Raw genomic sequence first — 19,039 nt, forward strand, 5'->3', positions numbered from 1 at the left:
TTATAGCGAATCTCCTCCTGCCATGCATTCACAGATAATGATTCCATCACTCAGTGACTTGGATACATCTGATTGCACGAATGAAGCCGGGTGCGGGCCTGATTCACCATTAGAGTGTACACAGAGAGATGATGAAATGATAAAGGGGAGTGCAGCTGGTCTTGCAGCGGTGTTGAGCAAAAGGAAGAAGCATACCATAGGAACCTCGTCTAAAGCAAGTGCTCACACAAAGAACAATAATGCAATTGCAATAGAGCTTACTGCACCAATTGGTCTAGTTGAGAACAAATCTACAAAGCACCATGCGCTGGACACAATTCATGAGAGGTAATTAGTTTTGCTAAATTCATGTTTTGATAGCTTCCAGCTTCATAATGTCTATCTGAATTTTAACACATACTTATCTGTTAACAAATACTGCGATATCTGGCAGCTGAAAATCTTTTTTGTGTTTTGTGTTTTCCTGCAGTGATAAAGTTGATTCTGAATGTAATGCCATTGGCGATGAAGTAGAGAAAGCAGTGCACGATTCTAGGTGTGAAGTTGCATCCAGCAAATCCTCAAAGAAGAGGTTTGGTGTTTTTAATCATCTTTTTTTGCACACTGGCCATGAAGCTGTAATTTTACTTTTTTTGGTGTTTCCCTCCAGTGTTTTTACTTTATCTGTATGCAGGAAACGGCTCAGAATCCCAAGCATTACACCGTCAAGGAAATCTCCAAGGCTCGCAAGTATTTCTGTTGTAAGCAACTCAGAGATACCAACCGAAGGTACAAAATCTGTTGATGTTGCTGTTGATGGAGTAGGAAGTAGAGATTCCATTGGTGTTTTTACGCAAGCTTCATCACAAGTGGATGGGAAGTCATTAAGAACAGCCATTGTACTTTCACCCACGGTCAGTACAACAAACTCTCAAAATATGTCTGGCAGTGGTGTCGCTGATGGGAAAACTTTGAGTACTGCTATTGCTATTTCCCCATCTGTTGCATCTATGACACCAGCAACTATTGCTTTAAACAGTAGCAACGAGAGCAAACAGATTTCATCAAGCGATGGGAAATGCAAGGACATCGCTATTGCAATCTCTCCGACTATTACTGAACAGCAGCAATTGATCCAAAGTGCTGAAGGGAATCTGTGCAAGCCCATTACGACATTCGCTGATGCTAATAGATCGAGGAAACCATGGGCACTGTCTCCTCAAGTCAAGGAACGCCTAGGCATACTTGGCCTGCAGAGGGGCAGCCCTGCTAGTGTATCTCCAGAAGTTGCAGAAGCTGTTCGGAAATTCTCTGAATCTGTTGTGAAGTCCGGTTTCCTGTCAAGGTTTGCTGCCAACCAGACATGCTCAGCAGGAGATGGTTCACGGAAAAGGAAGCATATGAGCGAAGGAACATCATCATCTGGTGCTACTAGAGATAACCGTGTTGGTATGTTCACTCCACCGGGTTTTGATCTTGGGTTCAGCTCACGAGACACTATAGTTAGTGATTCTGAAAAATAAGAGTTCTCATCTCAAGAAGATGCAGTTCCTAAGTTCATAGCACCTATTGCTCCTTTAGATTGGGCAGGTCCATCAGGTATTTCTTCTTTCTCTCCATTTTCTTTTTTATCACACGTATTTTTTGCACTGTTTGTTTTTTGCATCTCAGTATAGTTTTTGTGCTACTGTCAGTGTCTTTTTTACATGCCCCATGATAATAGTGTACACATGAGAGTAAACATGTATATGCACATAATTAATAATACCCTTTTTTCATAATGTATATGCAACTAGCAGGGATGATTTTGAAGAGTTTCAATTTTCAGAAGAAGTTCAAGCAGTTATCGCAGGAGATGCTGTTCAACTGAGCGAGAAAGGTATGGCAGAACTTGCAAGATATGAGGAATTGTCAAAGGCGTTCATTGCGAGGCAAAAAGCATTGCAAATTGCTTCATCACCTTCAGTGTCATTAGGGGCTTCTAATCTCCATAGTGTCACTCCAAAGGTTCATCCACGCAAAGTTAGGGTGAAGAAGTCATCACACTTTATGCAGTCACCATTTGACAGTTCAATAAAAGTTAGTCTTGGCCGAGCAGAAGAAATTTACTTAAGCTCATGCTCAGTAACAAGCATCAGAGGCCAGTGAAATCACAGATTAGGACGTAAGCATTTTTTTATGTTCTCTTTTTCCAATATAGTGTGTTCTCATTTTCTACCTATATGTATATCCATGCCTACAAACCAACATGCAGCACATTTTGGATACTAACTTAAGTTATTTTTTTATTTTTCCTCATGAACATCAGGTACCAAATCATCAAGTACCATGATAGTTTCACGACCACACATGATTTAGCTAATTCAGTTCATGGAAGAGGTGAACTGTCAAACCACTGTATGGAAGTTGGCATTGAGTATCTTCGGCGCACCAACATTTCGGTCGGAAAGATGATTGTTCCGTACCAAGTATTTGTTTACTTGCTCAATGGGGAGTTCCAGAAGAAAGCACTTGTTTCCATGTTCAAGAGGACTGAGAATTATTCTCTTAGTGTGATGAAGCAAGTGAGTTTGTGTTTTTACATGTCTACTATCTTTTTTAGCTAGGGGGTGGCTAATCCACTTTTTTTTGTGTGTTTTTTTTTTTATGTAGATCTCATTCCCTATTTTGGAAGAGGTTCAAAAGGCAAATAAAGAAGGGAATCACTGGTACTGTTTGTCTATGAACTTTCAAGATGAAAGGTTTGAAGCACTCGATTCCATGCGTTCTCAAGGGGACGAGTCGCTTGTTAGTCACGCAACTCGTCTTATCAATAATATCAAGGCTTTATGAGAGATACACTACAGCACATCGAAGGTTCAGATCAAGGACTGGGAACTGAAGATCATAGATGTGCCAATACAGGCAAATATGTATGTCATTTTTTCTCTTACATTTTCTTGTTTTTTTCAGGACTCCCTCATTGTGTGTTTTTCTTTTTGCGCATTGCTTATTTAATAATCTAGTTTTCCCCTTTTTTTCATGTGAAAGTTTTGATTGAGGATTCCACACTATCTATAATATCGAGAAGTGGGATGGGCAGAAGGTCCCTGTACTTGCAAAAGATGATGTGCTGAAGTTAAGGAGGATTTATCCATATAGATGGTTAACTGCAGATTTCAATGAAGAGAAAGATAGGTGGAGGTACAACCTATTCAACAATGTAATCAGGTAGGATATCTTCTTTTTCTACTTCTGTTAAATGCATTCTTTTAGGGGCATGAAGGTTTAGAAAATCAGGTAGGTGTGATACGTCTCCGACGTATCGATAATTTCTTATGTTCCATGCCACATTATTGATGTTATCTACATGTTTTATGCACACTTTATGTCATATTCGTGCATTTTCTGGAACTAACCTATTAACAAGATGCCGAAGTGCCAGTTCCTGTTTTCTGCTGTTTTTGGTTTCAGAAATCCTAGTAACGAAATATTCTCGGAATCGGACGAAATCAACGCCCAGGTTCCTATTTTACCCGGAAGCATCCAGAACACACGAGAACCGCCAGAGAAGGGTGGCAGGGCCACCACACCACACCCCGGCGCGGCCTAGGGGGGGGCGCGCCCCCCTAGGGTGTGGACCCCCCTTCGACCTTCCTGCGCCGCCTCTCCGCCTATAAAAAGCCCCTGGATCAGAAAACCCTACACCAATTGACGAAACCCACGAAAACCTTCCAGAGCCGCCGCCATCGCGAAGCCAAGATCTGGGGGACAGGATCTCTGTTCCGGCACGCTGCCGGAGCGGGGAAGTGCCCCCGGAAGGCTTCTCCATCGACACCGCTGCCATCTCCACCGCCATCTTCATCACCGCTGCTGCTCCCATGAGGAGGGAGTAGTTCTCCATCGAGGCTCGGGGCTGTACCGGTAGCTATGTGGTTAATCTCTCTCTATGTACTTCAATACAATGATCTCATGAGCTGCTTTACATGATTGAGATTCATCTGAGTTTTGTATCACTACTATCTATGTGCTACTCTAGTGATGTGTTATTAAAGTAGTTCTATTCCTCCTGCACGTGTGTAATGGTGACAGTGTGTGCACCGTGTTAGTACTTGGTTTGTGCTATGATCATGATCTCTTGTAGATTATGGAGTTAACTATTGCTATGATATTATTGATGTGATCTATTCCTCCTACATATGCATGAAGGTGACAGTGTGCATGCTATGCTAGTACTCGGTTTAGTCTGTTGATCTATCTTACACTAAAGGTTACTAAAACATGAGCATTATTGTGGAGCTTGTTAACTCCGGCATTGAGGGTTCGTGTAATCCTACGCAATGTGTTCATCATCCAACAAAAGTGTAGAGTATGCATTTATCTGTTACGTTATGTGATCAATGTTGAGAGTGTCCACTAGTGAAAGTGTAATCCCTAGGCCTTGCTCCTAAATATCGCTATCGCTGCTTGTTTATCGTTTTACCGTGTTACTACTGCTGCAATACTACCACCATCAACTACACGCCAACAAGCTATTGTGCTGGCACCGTTATCTTTGCTCATATATATTCATACCACCTGTATTTCACTATCTCTTCGCCGAACTAGTGCACCTATTTGGTGTGTTGGGGACACAAGAGACTTCTTGCTTTGTGGTTGCAGTGGTTGCATGAGAGGGACAACTATGACCTCGTCCGCCCGGAGGTCGATAAACCTTGGGTATCCACTTATGGGAAACTTGGGGCGGTTCTACAAACCTCTGCTCTTGGAGGCCCAACACTGTCTACAGAAAGGAGGGGGAACGTAGACATCAAGCACTTTTAAGGCGCCGTTGCCGGGGAGGAAAGGTAAAAGGCTCTCATACTACGGTCCCAGGTAAAGTATTTTTCTGTTGCCGTCGTGTGTGTGCTCGAAGCTATTTCCTTTAGATCCTGCAATTGCATCTTTTTGTTTCTTGTTTACACTAGTTTGGCATAATGGACAACAATGAGCTTCTTGTTCTATTTCCTGATTTAAAACATGGATTGTTTGATGCGAAAATTAAAAAACCTATGAAATCTTATTTGCATGCTGGTAGTAATATTAGTATGAACGCTTTGAACACCATTGTTGATAATGATATAGAAAGTTCTAAGCTTGGGGAAGCTGGTTTGCATGATATTTTTAGTCCCCCAAGCATTGAGGAGAAAATTTTCTTTGATGATACTTTGCCTCCCATTTATGATGATAATGATAGTGGTCTTTTGATGCCACCTACTATGGAGAGTAAATTTTGTTGTGATTATACTATGCCTCCTACACTTGATGAGAATAATAATGATAGCTACTTTGTTGAATTTGCTCCCACTACAACTAATAAAATTGATTATGCTTATGTGGAGAGTAATAATTTTATGCATGAGACTCATGATAAGAATGCTTTATGTGATAGTTATATTGTTGAGTTTGCTCATGTTGCTACTGAAAATTATTATGAGAGAGGAAAATATGGTTGTAGAAATTTTCATGTTACTAAAATACCTCTCTATGTGCTGAAATTTTTCAAGCTACACTTGTTTTATCTTCCTATGCTTGTTACTTTGCTCTTCATGAACTTGTTTATTTACAAGATTCCTATGCATAGGAAGCATGTTAGACTTAAATGTGTTTTGTATTTGCCTCTGGATGCTCTCTTTTGCTTCAAATACTATTTCTTGCGAGTGCATCATTAAAACTGCTGAGCCCATCTTAATGGCTATAAAGAAAAGAACTTCTTGGGAGATAACCCATGTGTTATTTTGCTACAGTAATTTGTTTTTATTTTGTGTCTTGGAAGTTGTTTACTACTGTAGCAACCTCTCCTTATCTTAGTTTTGTGTTTGGTTGTGCCAAGTGAAGCCTCTAATCGAAGGTTGATACTAGATTTGGATTTCTGCACAGAAACAGATTTCTATCTGTCACGAATCTGGGATTTTCTCTCTGTAGAAAAATCAGAAAAATATGCCAATTTACGTGCGTGTTCCTCAGATATGTACGCAACTTTCATTAGTTTTGAGTTTTCTGATCTGAGCAACGGAAGTATTTATTAGAAATTCGTCTTTACGGACTGTTCTGTTTTGACAGATTCTGCCTTTTATTTCGCATTGCCTCTTTTGCTATGTGGGATGGATTTCTTCGTTCCATTAAACTCCAGTAGCTTTGAGCAATGTCCAGAAGTGTTAAGAATGATTGTGTCACCTCTGAACATGTGAGTTTTTGATTATGTACTAACCCCTCTAATGAAGTTTATGAGAAGTTTGGTGTGGAGGAAGTTTTCAAGGATCAAGAGAGGAGTATGATGCAACATGATCAAGGAGAGTGAAAGCTCTAAGCTTGGGGATGCACCCGGTGGTTCACCCCTGCATATATCAAGAAGGCTCAAGCGTCTAAGCTTGGGGATGCCCAAGGCATCCCCTTCTTCATCGACAACACTATCAGGTTCCTCCCCTGAAACTATATTTTTATTCCATCACATCTTATGTGCTTTTTCTTGGAGCGTCGGTTTGTTTTTGTTTTTTGTTTTTGAATAAAATGGATCTTAGCATTCACTTTATGGGAGAGAGACACGCTCCGCTGTAGCATATGGACAAGTATGTCCTTGGTTTCTACTCATAGTATTCATGGCGAAGTTTCTTCTTCGTTAAATTGTTATATGGTTGGAATTGGAAAATGATACATGTAGTAATTGCTATAAATGTTTTGGGTAATGTGATACTTGGCAATTGTTGTGCTCATGATTAAGCTCTTGCATCATATGCTTTGCACCCATTAATGAAGAAATACATAGAGCATGCTAAAATTTGGTTTGCATATTTGGTTTCTCTAAGGTCTAGATAATTTCTAGTATTGAGTTTGAACAACAAGGAAGACGGTGTAGAGTCTTATAATGTTTTCAATATGTCTTTTATGTGAGTTTTGCTGCACCGGTTCATCCTTGTGTTTGTTTCAAATAAGCCTTGCTAGCCTAAACCTTGTATCGAGAGGGAATACTTCTCATGCATCCAAAATACTTGAGCCAACCACTATGCCATTTGTGTCCACCATACCTACCTATACTACATGGTATTTTCCGCCATTCCAAAGTAAATTGCTTGAGTGCTACCTTTAAAATTCCATCATTCACCTATGCAATATATAGCTCATGGGACAAATAGCTTAAAAACTATTGTGGTATTGAATATGTCATTATGCACTTTATCTCTTATTAAGTTGCTTGTCGTGCGATAACCATGTTTACTGGGGACGCCATCAACTATTCATTAGTTGAATTTCATGTGAGTTGCTATGCATGTTCGTCTTGTCTGAAGTAAGGGCGATCTACACTGAGTTGAATGGTTTGAGCATGCATATTGTGAGAGAAGAACATTGGGCCGCTAACCGAAGCCATGTTCCATGGTGGAAGTTTCAGTTTTGGACAAACATCCTCAAATCTCTAATGAGAAAAGAATTAATTGTTGTTGAATGCTTAAAGCATTAAAAGAGGAGTCCATTATCTGTTGTCTATGTTGTCCCGGTATGGATGTCTAAGTTGAGAATAATCAAAAGCGAGAAATCCAAATGCGAGCTTTCTCCTTAGACCTTTGTACAGGCGGCATAGAGGTACCCCTTTGTGATACTTGGTTAAAGCATATGTATTGCGGTGAGAATCCAGGTAGTCCAAGCTAATTAGGACAAGGTGCGGGCACTATTGGTACACTATGCATGAGGCTTGCAACTTATAAGATATAATTTACATGATGCATGTGCTTTATTACTACCGTTGACAAAATTGTTTCATGTTTTCAAAATCAAAGCTCTAGCACAAATATAGCAATCGATGCTTTTCCTCTATGGAGGACCATTCTTTTACTTTCAATGTTGAGTCAGTTCACCCATTTCTCTCCACCTCAAGAAGCAAACACTTGTGTGAACTGTGCATTGATTCCTACATACTTGCTTATTGCACTTATTATATTACTCTATGTTGACAATATCCATGAGATATACATGTTACAAGTTGAAAGCAACCGCTGAAACTTAATCTTCTTTTGTGTTGCTTCAATGCCTTTACTTTGAATTATTGCTTTAGGAGTTAACTCTTATGCAAGACTTATTGATGCTTGTCTTGAAGTGCTATTCATGAAAAGTCTTTGCTTTATGATTCACTTGTTTACTCATGTCATTTACCATTGTCTTGGATTGCTGCATTCACTACATATGCTTTACAAATAGTATGATCAAGTTTATGATGGCATGTCACTCCAGAAATTATCTGTGTTATCGTTTTACCTGCTCGGGACGAGCAGAACTAAGCTTGGGGATGCTGATACGTCTCCGACGTATCGATAATTTCTTATGTTCCATGCCACATTATTGATGTTATCTACATGTTTTATGCACACTTTATGTCATATTCGTGCATTTTCTGGAACTAACCTATTAACAAGATGCCGAAGTGCCGGTTCTGTTTTCGCTGTTTTTGGTTTCGTAAATCCTAGTAACGAAATATTCTCGGAATCGGACGAAATCAACGCCCAGGTTCCTATTTTACCCGGAAGCATCCAGAACACACGAGAACCGCCAGAGAAGGGTGGCAGGGCCACCACACCACACCCCGGCGCGGCCTAGGGGGGGGGCGCGCCCCCCTAGGGTGTGGACCCCCCTTCGACCTTCCTGCGCCGCCTCTCCGCCTATAAAAAGCCCCTGGATCAGAAAACCCTACACCAATTGACGAAACCCACGAAAACCTTCCAGAGCCGCCGCCATCGCGAAGCCAAGATCTGGGGGACAGGATCTCTGTTCCGGCACGCTGCCGGAGCGGGGAAGTGCCCCCGGAAGGCTTCTCCATCGACACCGCTGCCATCTCCACCACCATCTTCATCACCGCTGCTGCTCCCATGAGGAGGGAGTAGTTCTCCATCGAGGCTCGGGGCTGTACCGGTAGCTATGTGGTTAATCTCTCTCTATGTACTTCAATACAATGATCTCATGAGCTGCTTTACATGATTGAGATTCATCTGAGTTTTGTATCACTACTATCTATGTGCTACTCTAGTGATGTGTTATTAAAGTAGTTCTATTCCTCCTGCACGTGTGTAATGGTGACAGTGTGTGCACCGTGTTAGTACTTGGTTTGTGCTATGATCATGATCTCTTGTAGATTATGGAGTTAACTATTGCTATGATATTATTGATGTGATCTATTCCTCCTACATATGCATGAAGGTGACAGTGTGCATGCTATGCTAGTACTCGGTTTAGTCTGTTGATCTATCTTACACTAAAGGTTACTAAAACATGAGCATTATTGTGGAGCTTGTTAACTCCGGCATTGAGGGTTCGTGTAATCCTACGCAATGTGTTCATCATCCAACAAAAGTGTAGAGTATGCATTTATCTCTGCTCGTTATGTGATCAATGTTGAGAGTGTCCACTAGTGAAAGTGTAATCCCTAGGCCTTGCTCCTAAATATCGCTATCGCCGCTTGTTTACCGTTTTACCGTGTTACTACTGCTGCAATACTACCACCATCAACTACACGCCACAAGCTATTGTCCGGCACCGTTATCTTGCTCATATATATTCATACCACCTGTATTTCACTATCTCTTCGCCGAACTAGTGCACCTATTTGGTGTGTTGGGGACACAAGAGACTTCTTGCTTTGTGGTTGCAGGGTTGCATGAGAGGGATATCTTTGACCTCTTCCTCCCTGAGTTCGATAAACCTTGGGTATCCACTTAAGGGAAACTTGCTGCTGTTCTACAAACCTCTGCTCTTGGAGGCCCAACACTGTCTACAGGAAAGGAGGGGGAACGTAGACATCAAGGTGCATCAAATCAGTCTGGTAGTTTTCTACAAAAAACCTGGGAGGTGTGTCTAAATAATCTGATAGCTATGTCAGAGAAACATGGTAGCTACTATCAAAAATGGTCTGTTAAGTAATCTGATAGCTATATGTGTTGATCCTGGTAATTAGTCATAATTAATCTGGTAGGTATATCCGATCTTTTTTATCCTGGTAACTAGCTCTAATTAAAGACACACAGGAGGACTATCTGTGCGGTTCCACCGAGTAGTTTTTAGCACGGTAGTTTTGTTTGCATTCGGCTGGCTGACCATCCTTCGGCATGCTCTTGCTTTGCATGTAGCTTTTCAAATATAGGGTTACGGGGGTTAGCTACTGCTGCATGCAAACTCGCATAACCACAGTTTGAAGCAACTGCATAACCACAGTAGCTAGTGTGCGGCGCTGCTAGGTACAATCTGGTAGCCAATCCTAATTAAATTGGATATTCATGACTTCCAAAGTAGGATGCATAACCACAGTTTGAAGAAACTGGAATTTTCGAAGTCCATGAACACAGCACTGCCTAACACTACCATTTTGGTACCAGCAGATATCTTATGTAATAAATAGACATAAATAGATATTAGTTCTCATTATTTGCCTAAAACAACTTGATAGGAATGGAGTCAAATAACATTACAGTAACTGGAATATGTCCCATAATTGAAGATCATTTTACATTCAAGAACAAATCATCAGTACTTCTTAATTCTCATCTGCGAGCTCTCCTCTCTGTTGACATGTCCTGAAATCATGTTGTGTCGAACCACACTGTTTGCAAACACGTATTTCTTTTCTCCCTATATCCAGTGGTTTTTGGAAAGCTTTCTTGCGTTTCCTACCCTTAGTGTTTGACACACGAGGATCTCGTATGTTGTTTGCTTGTGATGTTTCTGAAGGTTCTGCATCTGTGAATCCCCCATTGGGAGCTGTGGCAGTTGTGTTATTCACCGCAGATGTTGAGGAACCTGTTGATTTTCTTTTCTGGCATGGGGGCTTGCGTGCTCGGGGTCCAGTGCTTGGTACCTGTGGAGGGACTTGTTGTGTAGGACAATTTGCCTGGGCTGTTTGGGTAGATGGATTTTCTGCAGGATCTGTAGCACTTGATGTAGCTACTTTTTTAGCTCTCTTTTCTGTTTCTCTTTTTAGTGCTGCCAAGTCTTTTTTCATAGCTTTCATGTGCATGCGAATTATCTTCCGGCCATCTTCTGTTTCATTCCCACACATTGCAAGACCTTTGAACTCGTTGCAATTTACTGAAAGCCACATTTTCTTCCTTGATTCTTCTGGCATAACAGCTGGTTGTCCAGGAAGCTCTTCAACTAGATTTTCTTGTGCACTCCATGTCCATCTGCGGAGGACATATTTCAGTGGGAACTCACAGACTCCTAGCTGCACCATTGCCTGCAATTTTATGTCAAATTAGACATTTTTTTCATCTCTTTTTCACCATTGAATTGAACACAAAGTATACCATGTTAAACGTTATCAAAGTACAGACTAAATGTATCAACGATTATGTTTTTTACCTTGAGAATGTGACAACAGACTATGCCATCCCTTTCAAACTTGCAGCATGTGCATCTGTAATTCTCATTGGGAGGATCAGCATAGACTTCATAGGCTCTGTTGTGGTATTGTGGAACAAACTTTGTTATGCAGTAAACCTCATATCTGTTTTCACCTATCAGTTTTATGTTATACGACATGCTGGACTGCATTTCAAACTGAAATCTATGATAAATGTTTTTGGTGTACAGTTTTTCCACCTGCTGCTCTATTGGGTGCCAACACCACTTTTTAGCCGTTAGGAGGGATGAATTTGATTCTTCCTTGTTCTCTGCTTTCATAATTTTTGCTTGGATATCTTCGTACTGGTGAACGAACTCAATCACCGAGTTTGTGGAAGTTATGTATTTTTTTAGAACTGCATTGAAGCCTTCACTACACTGAGTTGTCTGTAGGAAAGGATAGAACTTGTGCATAAAGTATGCAGGGACCCAGTTGCTTCTTTTTTTATACAGAGCTGCAATTTTCTCATGCCCTTGGATATTAAATTTGTTTATCATTAAGGTCCATCTTGTCTCAAACTCTTCCGGTGTTAAGCTACAGTTGATGCAATCATTCATCTCGTCCGGAGCCTGGTATCTTTGCAACAAACGGGCCAACCTCTTCTGTTGCTTTGTCTACAATATGCCATCTGCAGTTTCGATGCGTTGTGTTTGGGAAGACCTTTTCCATTGCAGCACGCATAGAACCATCCTGGTCTGTTATCATGTTTGTTGGGGCAACTCCATCCATTGCAATCAGGAACGACTCGAAAAGCTATATGTAGCTCTCGCTAAGCTCATTCTTTAGGAAACCGCAACCTAGTTGAATTGACTGGCCATGATTGTTTATTCCAATGAATGGTGCGAAAGGCATTTTGTATTTGTTTGTCATGTATGTTGCGTCGAAAGATATACAGTCATTGAAGGACTTGTATGCTTTTCTTGCAGCACTGTCTACCCAAAACAAGTATTGGACACGGTCCTCATCATCCAGTTTGTATCGGTAGTAGAAATCCTTGTCTCGCAACTTCGTGGCCTCAAAGTATACCATGGTATCCTGCATATCAGTGTACTTTTTTTTGCTCGTAGTGTTGATCTGAAATTTGCCTATTCTTTCGGGGTATATGGCACGCCTTCATCTGACTCGTACAGCGTAGCCATCACTTGCATCATTCTGCTTGTTTCCATGTTAACCGAGTGTAGGATTCTAATGAAGTCTTGGTCTTCTTGTGGTATATCCTTGTGTGAGCGTAAGAAACCAGTCAAGGACCACTTCAACAGAAGGGGGTGATTGTGTTCATCACAGAATTCTGTCACTAACCAGCTTCCATTCCTGACCTTTAAAGCCATTCTAGCTGGACAGTCAGTCCTAACGTTGCTGTTCTTCATTCTTTCTGGCATAACTGGTTTAGGTTTGCTTGGTGACCGGATTTGTGACAAACCATAGCTGCTCTTATTAGCTCACCAGTAACCTCATATTTTTTCTGTAATTGTACCTTACTCCAAAACCCCTCCTGCGTGCAAATGCCATGTAGTGCCACTGGGCATCTTCAAGCGTATCGAATCTCATGTTTACAGTAGGCGCATGCGGGGTCGACACTACTTCTGGATTTGCTTCATTGCCAATATTCTGTCCACGTGGAGGAGTGTGCTGACCACTGGATTCCGGAAGTGTAATCTCAGTGTATGCTGCCTCAGATGACAGAGCTATGGAGCTGGCCCCTTCATTGTGTGTTCCTACAGAAAACAAATGAATTTTTTTAGTAATGAGTTACTGCCAGTATGTTGATGTAGATAAAACAAGTGATTAGGCCAGGGAGCAATAATGTGGTAGTTCTTATATTTTTTTTGCAATTATAGGTTTGAAGTTATTTCTGTGAAAATCTATATGGTTGTTTTTCCTTTTTTGTCTACCAAATTATGGTGGAATCAAGGAATCTGGTATTTGCTCATAATTAACATGGATACTGTTTGGTAGTTTATCTGGCAACTAACCTGGCAGGTTTATCTGACAACTAACCTGGTAGTTTATCTGACAACTAACCTGGTAGTTTATCTGGCAGTTTATATGTGTTGTTTTTGCTCTGTTCATACTGACCTGTCTTACTAGATCCTGCATGATCTGATAAAGTAGCTGCTGGTACTTCCATTTGTATATTCATGTTCATCTCCTTTTCTGCAACCTGCATCAAAGTTAGTTCAAAGTAGTCAGTTGATCTGATCCTTCCATGTTTACCTTGTCATGGTAATGCAGTAAGATCTGATCCTTTTTTCCAATGTTGATCAAAGTAAGGTGCAGAAAGAAGATCTGATCCTTTTTCAAAGTTGATCAAAAGTAAGGTGCAGAAAAGCATGCAAGATTAATGTGGAGAACCAATATCTTGGCTTGTCAAGTTTCATTTTAGATTTTTATGTGATGAGCCCTTATGTTGGTTCTACCAGATTTCTTATTTGTTGGGATTTGCTACGTTTTTCCCATCTATTTTGCTTGTTCATAGATACAGAATCCCAGAAGTATCTACTGTGTTCACAAAAGTATCTTACTGATGGGAAAAAATCTACTGTGTTCAACCTATTGTGTTCTTATGGATCAACCTACTGTGTTCTTATGGATCAACCTACTGTGTTCAATCCCAGAAGTATATTTCTTCAGTAACAAGTTATTTCTTATGGATCAACCTACTGTGTTCTTCTCTACAAGATGTTCTAGCCGATTTTTGAGGTGTGAGACAAGGGAGGTGAAACATGACTACTTTTTCCCTGTGAAAGGTGCTCATACCTGTATTGGAATCTTCGAATTTTAGTGCTTGTAGACGTAGGAGGTCTTCAGTTTGTCTGCCATGGTTTTCCCCTTCTTCAGATCCTGTTCGTCGTTCTCTCCTCCAAGATCTAGTTCTGTTTTCACGCTGATTTGTCTCGAGGAAGAAGAAGATCGACAGGGTAGGGACCACCTGGCTAATTAATGGGGTGGGGCTGGTAGGAGAGCTGCCGGGAGGGAGGCATTTTTCCCGCTTGTTATGCGCGCGCGCTCGTCACGTGGGTGGGCCCAGTCGATTTGTCTTGAGGGAGAAGAAAACGCCGAACGTGGGTGGGATGTGCTGCGCCAGCCGAACGTGGGTGGGCCCGAAACCGTCGCACGGGCAGGGCAGATGTGCGGCGCCGCCGCGTAGTCAAGTCCAACAATATATGCTACATATGTATAATGGTGGCCCCACCTAAAAAATGGTCGCATAAAACGATTGACCAAAGTGTTTGCAAAAACTGATCGTGCGTGGTATGCGCACTCGGGCAGCCTTTTTAACCGTGTAGAGTGGAAAAGCTGGTCCATTGAATCTAGACACGATATCCCATTTTCGTGAAAGTAGCAACGGTCTGTCCCACTGATTCTCGGCCCCACCTGTCAGTTATCCCAATCCCGTCCCAATTATTCTCAACAAAAAAATAAAAATCCCATCCCATTTCGCTATCAAACAAGCTCCCGCTTCCCCACTATCGCTTACCATGGCCGCCGCCGCCGCCGCCGCCGCCGCCGCCACCACCTCTGCCGGCCGTCTCTTCCTCCTCCATTCCAACCCAAACCTTTCGCCCCCATGCTCAAACTCTAGCCTCACTTCCGCCCAAACCCTCCGTCTCCCCTCCCTGCGCCTCACGCTCTCCCATCGCATGGCAGCGGCCACGCCCAAGACGCCGGCGGCGATCGCCGGACCCTCCGGCGACTCTGAGCGCGATTTGACCGCTTCTGCGGTCTCCATGGACGCGCTCGGCGCCGTTGAATCCACGGATGATGGTAGGTTGTGGGATTTTAGCAATTTCTTTAGATGGGATTTTGCGCTGGTTTCGGTGGAATTGCATATAATGTTTGCATTTTGGTGTAGGTTTGGAGATGAAGGAGCCGAGCGTGGCCACGATACTGACCAGCTTCGAGAATTCGTTCGACAAGTATGGGGCTCTGAGCACGCCGCTGTACCAGACAGCCACGTTCAAGCAGGTAACTAGGGTTACACCCAAATGACCATGACAAGCTAAATTCAGTCCATGTTTTATCAATGCACCTTGATTGCTGTCTAGAAGCACATACTAGTTTTTTACCTCCTGCTTCTGATGATATTTCATAGTAGGCAGTGTACCATTGCAATCAATTGAGTTTAGGATTTTAGTTTGCGTTTCCACTACATGTCAATCTATAAGACAAATCTTTTAATCCTGTTGAAGCCTGAACAATTCTAGTACCCTGGAAGTTTCTGTGCTAAAATGATGCCCACCAAGTATACCATGTTACTGAGAACTTAGCTTGACGAACCAAGTTATGTACGGAGTACTTGCAGTAATTCATCACATCTTTGTTATCTTGTTTTTTTGGCCCTTCTTGTCCTTTTTCTTTTCGCTCTCTCAAACAATACTATGGTATGAAGTTGTTACATTCAGGGAATAATTTAGTTATGTCGACTGTTCACAGTTCTGGATCTATATAGGAATTGTAGTATGCTGATATCAGTAATATATTTTTGAGTGAATATTTGTTGGTCTTTGGCTGTGAGGAACAGTAGCTGAAATCTTGGAAGTGTATGGTGGGTCATGGTTTGCACTTTTGACTTTTCTTTCATTGATTTCTAGTAGCTTAGTCTTCAATTTTATTTTCCAGCCTTCAGCAACTGTCAATGGAGCTTATGATTATACTAGAAGTGGCAACCCTACTCGTGATGTTCTTCAGAGGTCAGTCTCACTCCAACTGCTTATTCTTGTTTACTATGTGTAGTTTAAATATATATAAATTATTTACTGGTTTTTATAAATTCGACCACACCTTCAGTCTCATGGCTAAGCTCGAGAAGGCAGACCAAGCATTCTGCTTCACCAGTGGGATGGCAGCACTAGCTGCAGTAACACACCTCCTCCAGTCTGGTAAGTAACTCATATATTTCTTTGTGTGCTCTTATGTTTAACACTTATTGTCATTGAATCTGCATGTGTTTGTGAACTCATTTGGCAAATGCACAATTCTCAGGACAAGAAATAGTGGCTGGAGAGGACATATATGGTGGCTCTGACCGTCTACTCTCACAAGTCGTCCCAAGAAATGGAGTTATAGTCAAGTTAGTTCTACTATTTTTTTTGCACATTTGTCCTCTTGTTTTCTTTTGCGCTCACTTATAAGTAACATATGTATTGTGACTCGATAGACGAGTGGATACAACCAAAATTAGCGAGGTGGCTTCTGCAATTGGACCCTTGACTAGATTAGTTTGGCTTGAAAGTCCTACCAATCCCCGTCAACAAATTACTGATATAAAGGTAATACTGTTGATATATGCATGTCATTTACCATGAAGAATGTATCTAAGATTTAATATATCTGATGTACTTTCTTAGTTACTATGCTTATTCTAACCAGTGTTTTCTGTACCTCACAGAAAATCTCAGAGATAGCTCATTCTCATGGTGCTATTGTTTTGGTGGACAACAGCATTATGTCTCCAGTGCTTTCCCGTCCTATAGAACTTGGAGCAGGTATAAAATCATTTATTTACTTAACAAAGAAACATCATCTTTCCATCCCAGTCTACTCTACGGCAATTTGTTGTCTTATGTGCAGATATTGTGATGCACTCAGCTACCAAATTTATAGCCGGACATAGTGATCTTATGGCTGGAATTCTTGCAGTGAAGGGTGAAAGGTCTGTTTTATTCCTTTCTCCCTGTTACTAACGATCACACCGACGTTTCATCCTCAGTCGCGTTTGCTAATTGTATGTTTACTGCTACTCATAGTTAACTGTCAGTATCTCCTGGCGACTACTTGGTACGCGTAGTATCTTATAATAAACTCTGTACCTTTTCCCTATAAATTACTGTGCGATGTGAATATTTCTGAGCTGCTGGCCTAAACGCTAATAGGCTGTTTCTCTGTTTCTTATGGAATATAGCTACTAAATACTCCTTCAAATACATTGAGTGTAGATTTTTTTAGTTGAAATAGCTGTGAACTCTCGGAGTAGTAACTTCTTCCAACTGCTAACAACAGCCTGGCTAAGGAAATTGCATTTCTGCAAAATGCCGAAGGATCAGGTCTGGCACCTTTTGATTGCTGGCTTTGCTTGAGAGGAATCAAAACCATGGCTTTGCGGGTGGAGAAGCAACAGGTGATATTTTACTGTAAATGTAATGTAATAACTTGTATGTTTAAAAGTACATTACTTATTACCGACAAATTTTGGAGGGCTCCATGAAATGCTGCTATTAACTTTGTATTGGTTCTATTCATTCCATTTGTTAAAGATGTTCGTCTTTGTACACATTTTTCTAACAAGACTGATGCTTATTTTATTGTTTGTAGGATAATGCCCAAAAGATTGCTGAATTCCTAGCTTCTCATCCAAGGGTCAAGCAGGTGAACTATGCAGGACTTCCTGACCACCCAGGCCGATCTCTACACTACTCCCAGGTGCTTTTCGACTTTCCAATTTCCCGCATTAAGTAGCTTAAGTCACCCTTCAGATCCTTCAGGCCACCTTCTCAGCAGTTTGGTCGCAACATTTGTTTCATTTCATTTTTATTTTGCAGGCAAAAGGAGCAGGATCTGTTCTCAGTTTCCTAACTGGTTCATTGTCTCTCTCGAAGCACGTTGTCGAGACAACAAAGTACTTCAACGTAACAGTTAGCTTTGGTGAGCATTCAGACGACTTATATTTCTTATCTCCTTGGTTTGCCATCATCATATAGCTGCTAAATAGAAAACCTTAGCAAAGCTGGTCCATAAAGAAATGCTTACTGGTCATATTTATTTTCTGACCAAATGCTTTGGTGACTAGTCTTGTACGATTTTTGGCATATGTGCTAACCCAATTTACATGTCAATGCAGGAAGCGTGAAGTCGCTCATAAGCTTGCCCTGCTTCATGTCGCACGCAAGCATCCCATCTGCGGTGCGTGAGGAGCGCGGGCTGACTGATGATCTAGTCCGGATATCGGTGGGCATCGAGGATGTAGAAGACCTTATAGCAGATCTTGATTATGCGCTCCGTTCCGGTCCAGCTTAGAGCATATACAATCTGGTGTGTGTTGCGCTCGGGGTTTTGGGTTCGTGAAGCTGTAGATGTGATATGTCTTGGTGTCTTGTGATTCATTGGTTGATTGCAACAGTAATAAATGCAAACTAGGTGAATAAGCGCGCTTGGCCGTGCCGCCTACAACACGTTTTGACATTCGGTGTTAGGAGTGATGGGTTTACGCGTGGAGATGGTCACATTGGTAAGTCTGTATATCTTCTCAGGGTGAATGGTGATGAGCAACCCTGACACACGGCGGAGGCCCCTACCTCACCTGGAAGATCAGCATGACCTTGCTCCCGCACAATGATCAAAGAGAAAGCAACAGAACACGTCGTACAATAAAACCCTAGCAAGAACCGACACCCATGCGAGAAGCCTCACAGCTAGCCAGGGGCGAGCAGGGGACAGCCCCCCCCCCCCCCAAAATGTGTCACAAATAACATATTATTGTAGCAAACTTAACTATTACTATAATTCTGCAAAAATAATAAAAAAAACTAGGATGACCGCATAAAAATTGTATAGACGCTCTTGAAGATAGAAGCCAGACGCGTTGCTATTGCTTGGTAGTCACTTATATTCCACTACACAAGGTTTTGAACATTTCTACCCTCCAATCTTAATAAATTTTTTTTT

General features: G+C 41.6%; 1 protein-coding gene across 1 annotated transcript; it reads left to right on the forward strand.

Annotated features, from left to right (window-relative positions):
- Nucleotides 1–14,816: 14,816 nt before the first annotated feature.
- LOC127318006 (cystathionine beta-lyase, chloroplastic) lies at nt 14,817–18,556 on the forward strand. The gene is made up of 12 exons (XM_051348615.2): nt 14,817–15,142; nt 15,231–15,343; nt 15,998–16,068; nt 16,166–16,257; nt 16,361–16,448; nt 16,536–16,647; nt 16,767–16,863; nt 16,949–17,030; nt 17,378–17,495; nt 17,690–17,797; nt 17,917–18,019; nt 18,216–18,556. The coding sequence occupies exons 1-12, from the start codon at nt 14,857–14,859 to the stop codon at nt 18,389–18,391; spliced, it is 1,446 nt and encodes a 481-aa protein (XP_051204575.2). The 5' UTR covers nt 14,817–14,856; the 3' UTR covers nt 18,392–18,556.
- The last annotated feature ends 483 nt before the right edge of the window (nt 18,557–19,039 follow it).

The sequence above is a fragment of the Lolium perenne genome, chromosome 7, assembly GCF_019359855.2.
Source record: "Lolium perenne isolate Kyuss_39 chromosome 7, Kyuss_2.0, whole genome shotgun sequence".
Lineage (NCBI taxonomy): Eukaryota > Viridiplantae > Streptophyta > Magnoliopsida > Poales > Poaceae > Lolium > Lolium perenne.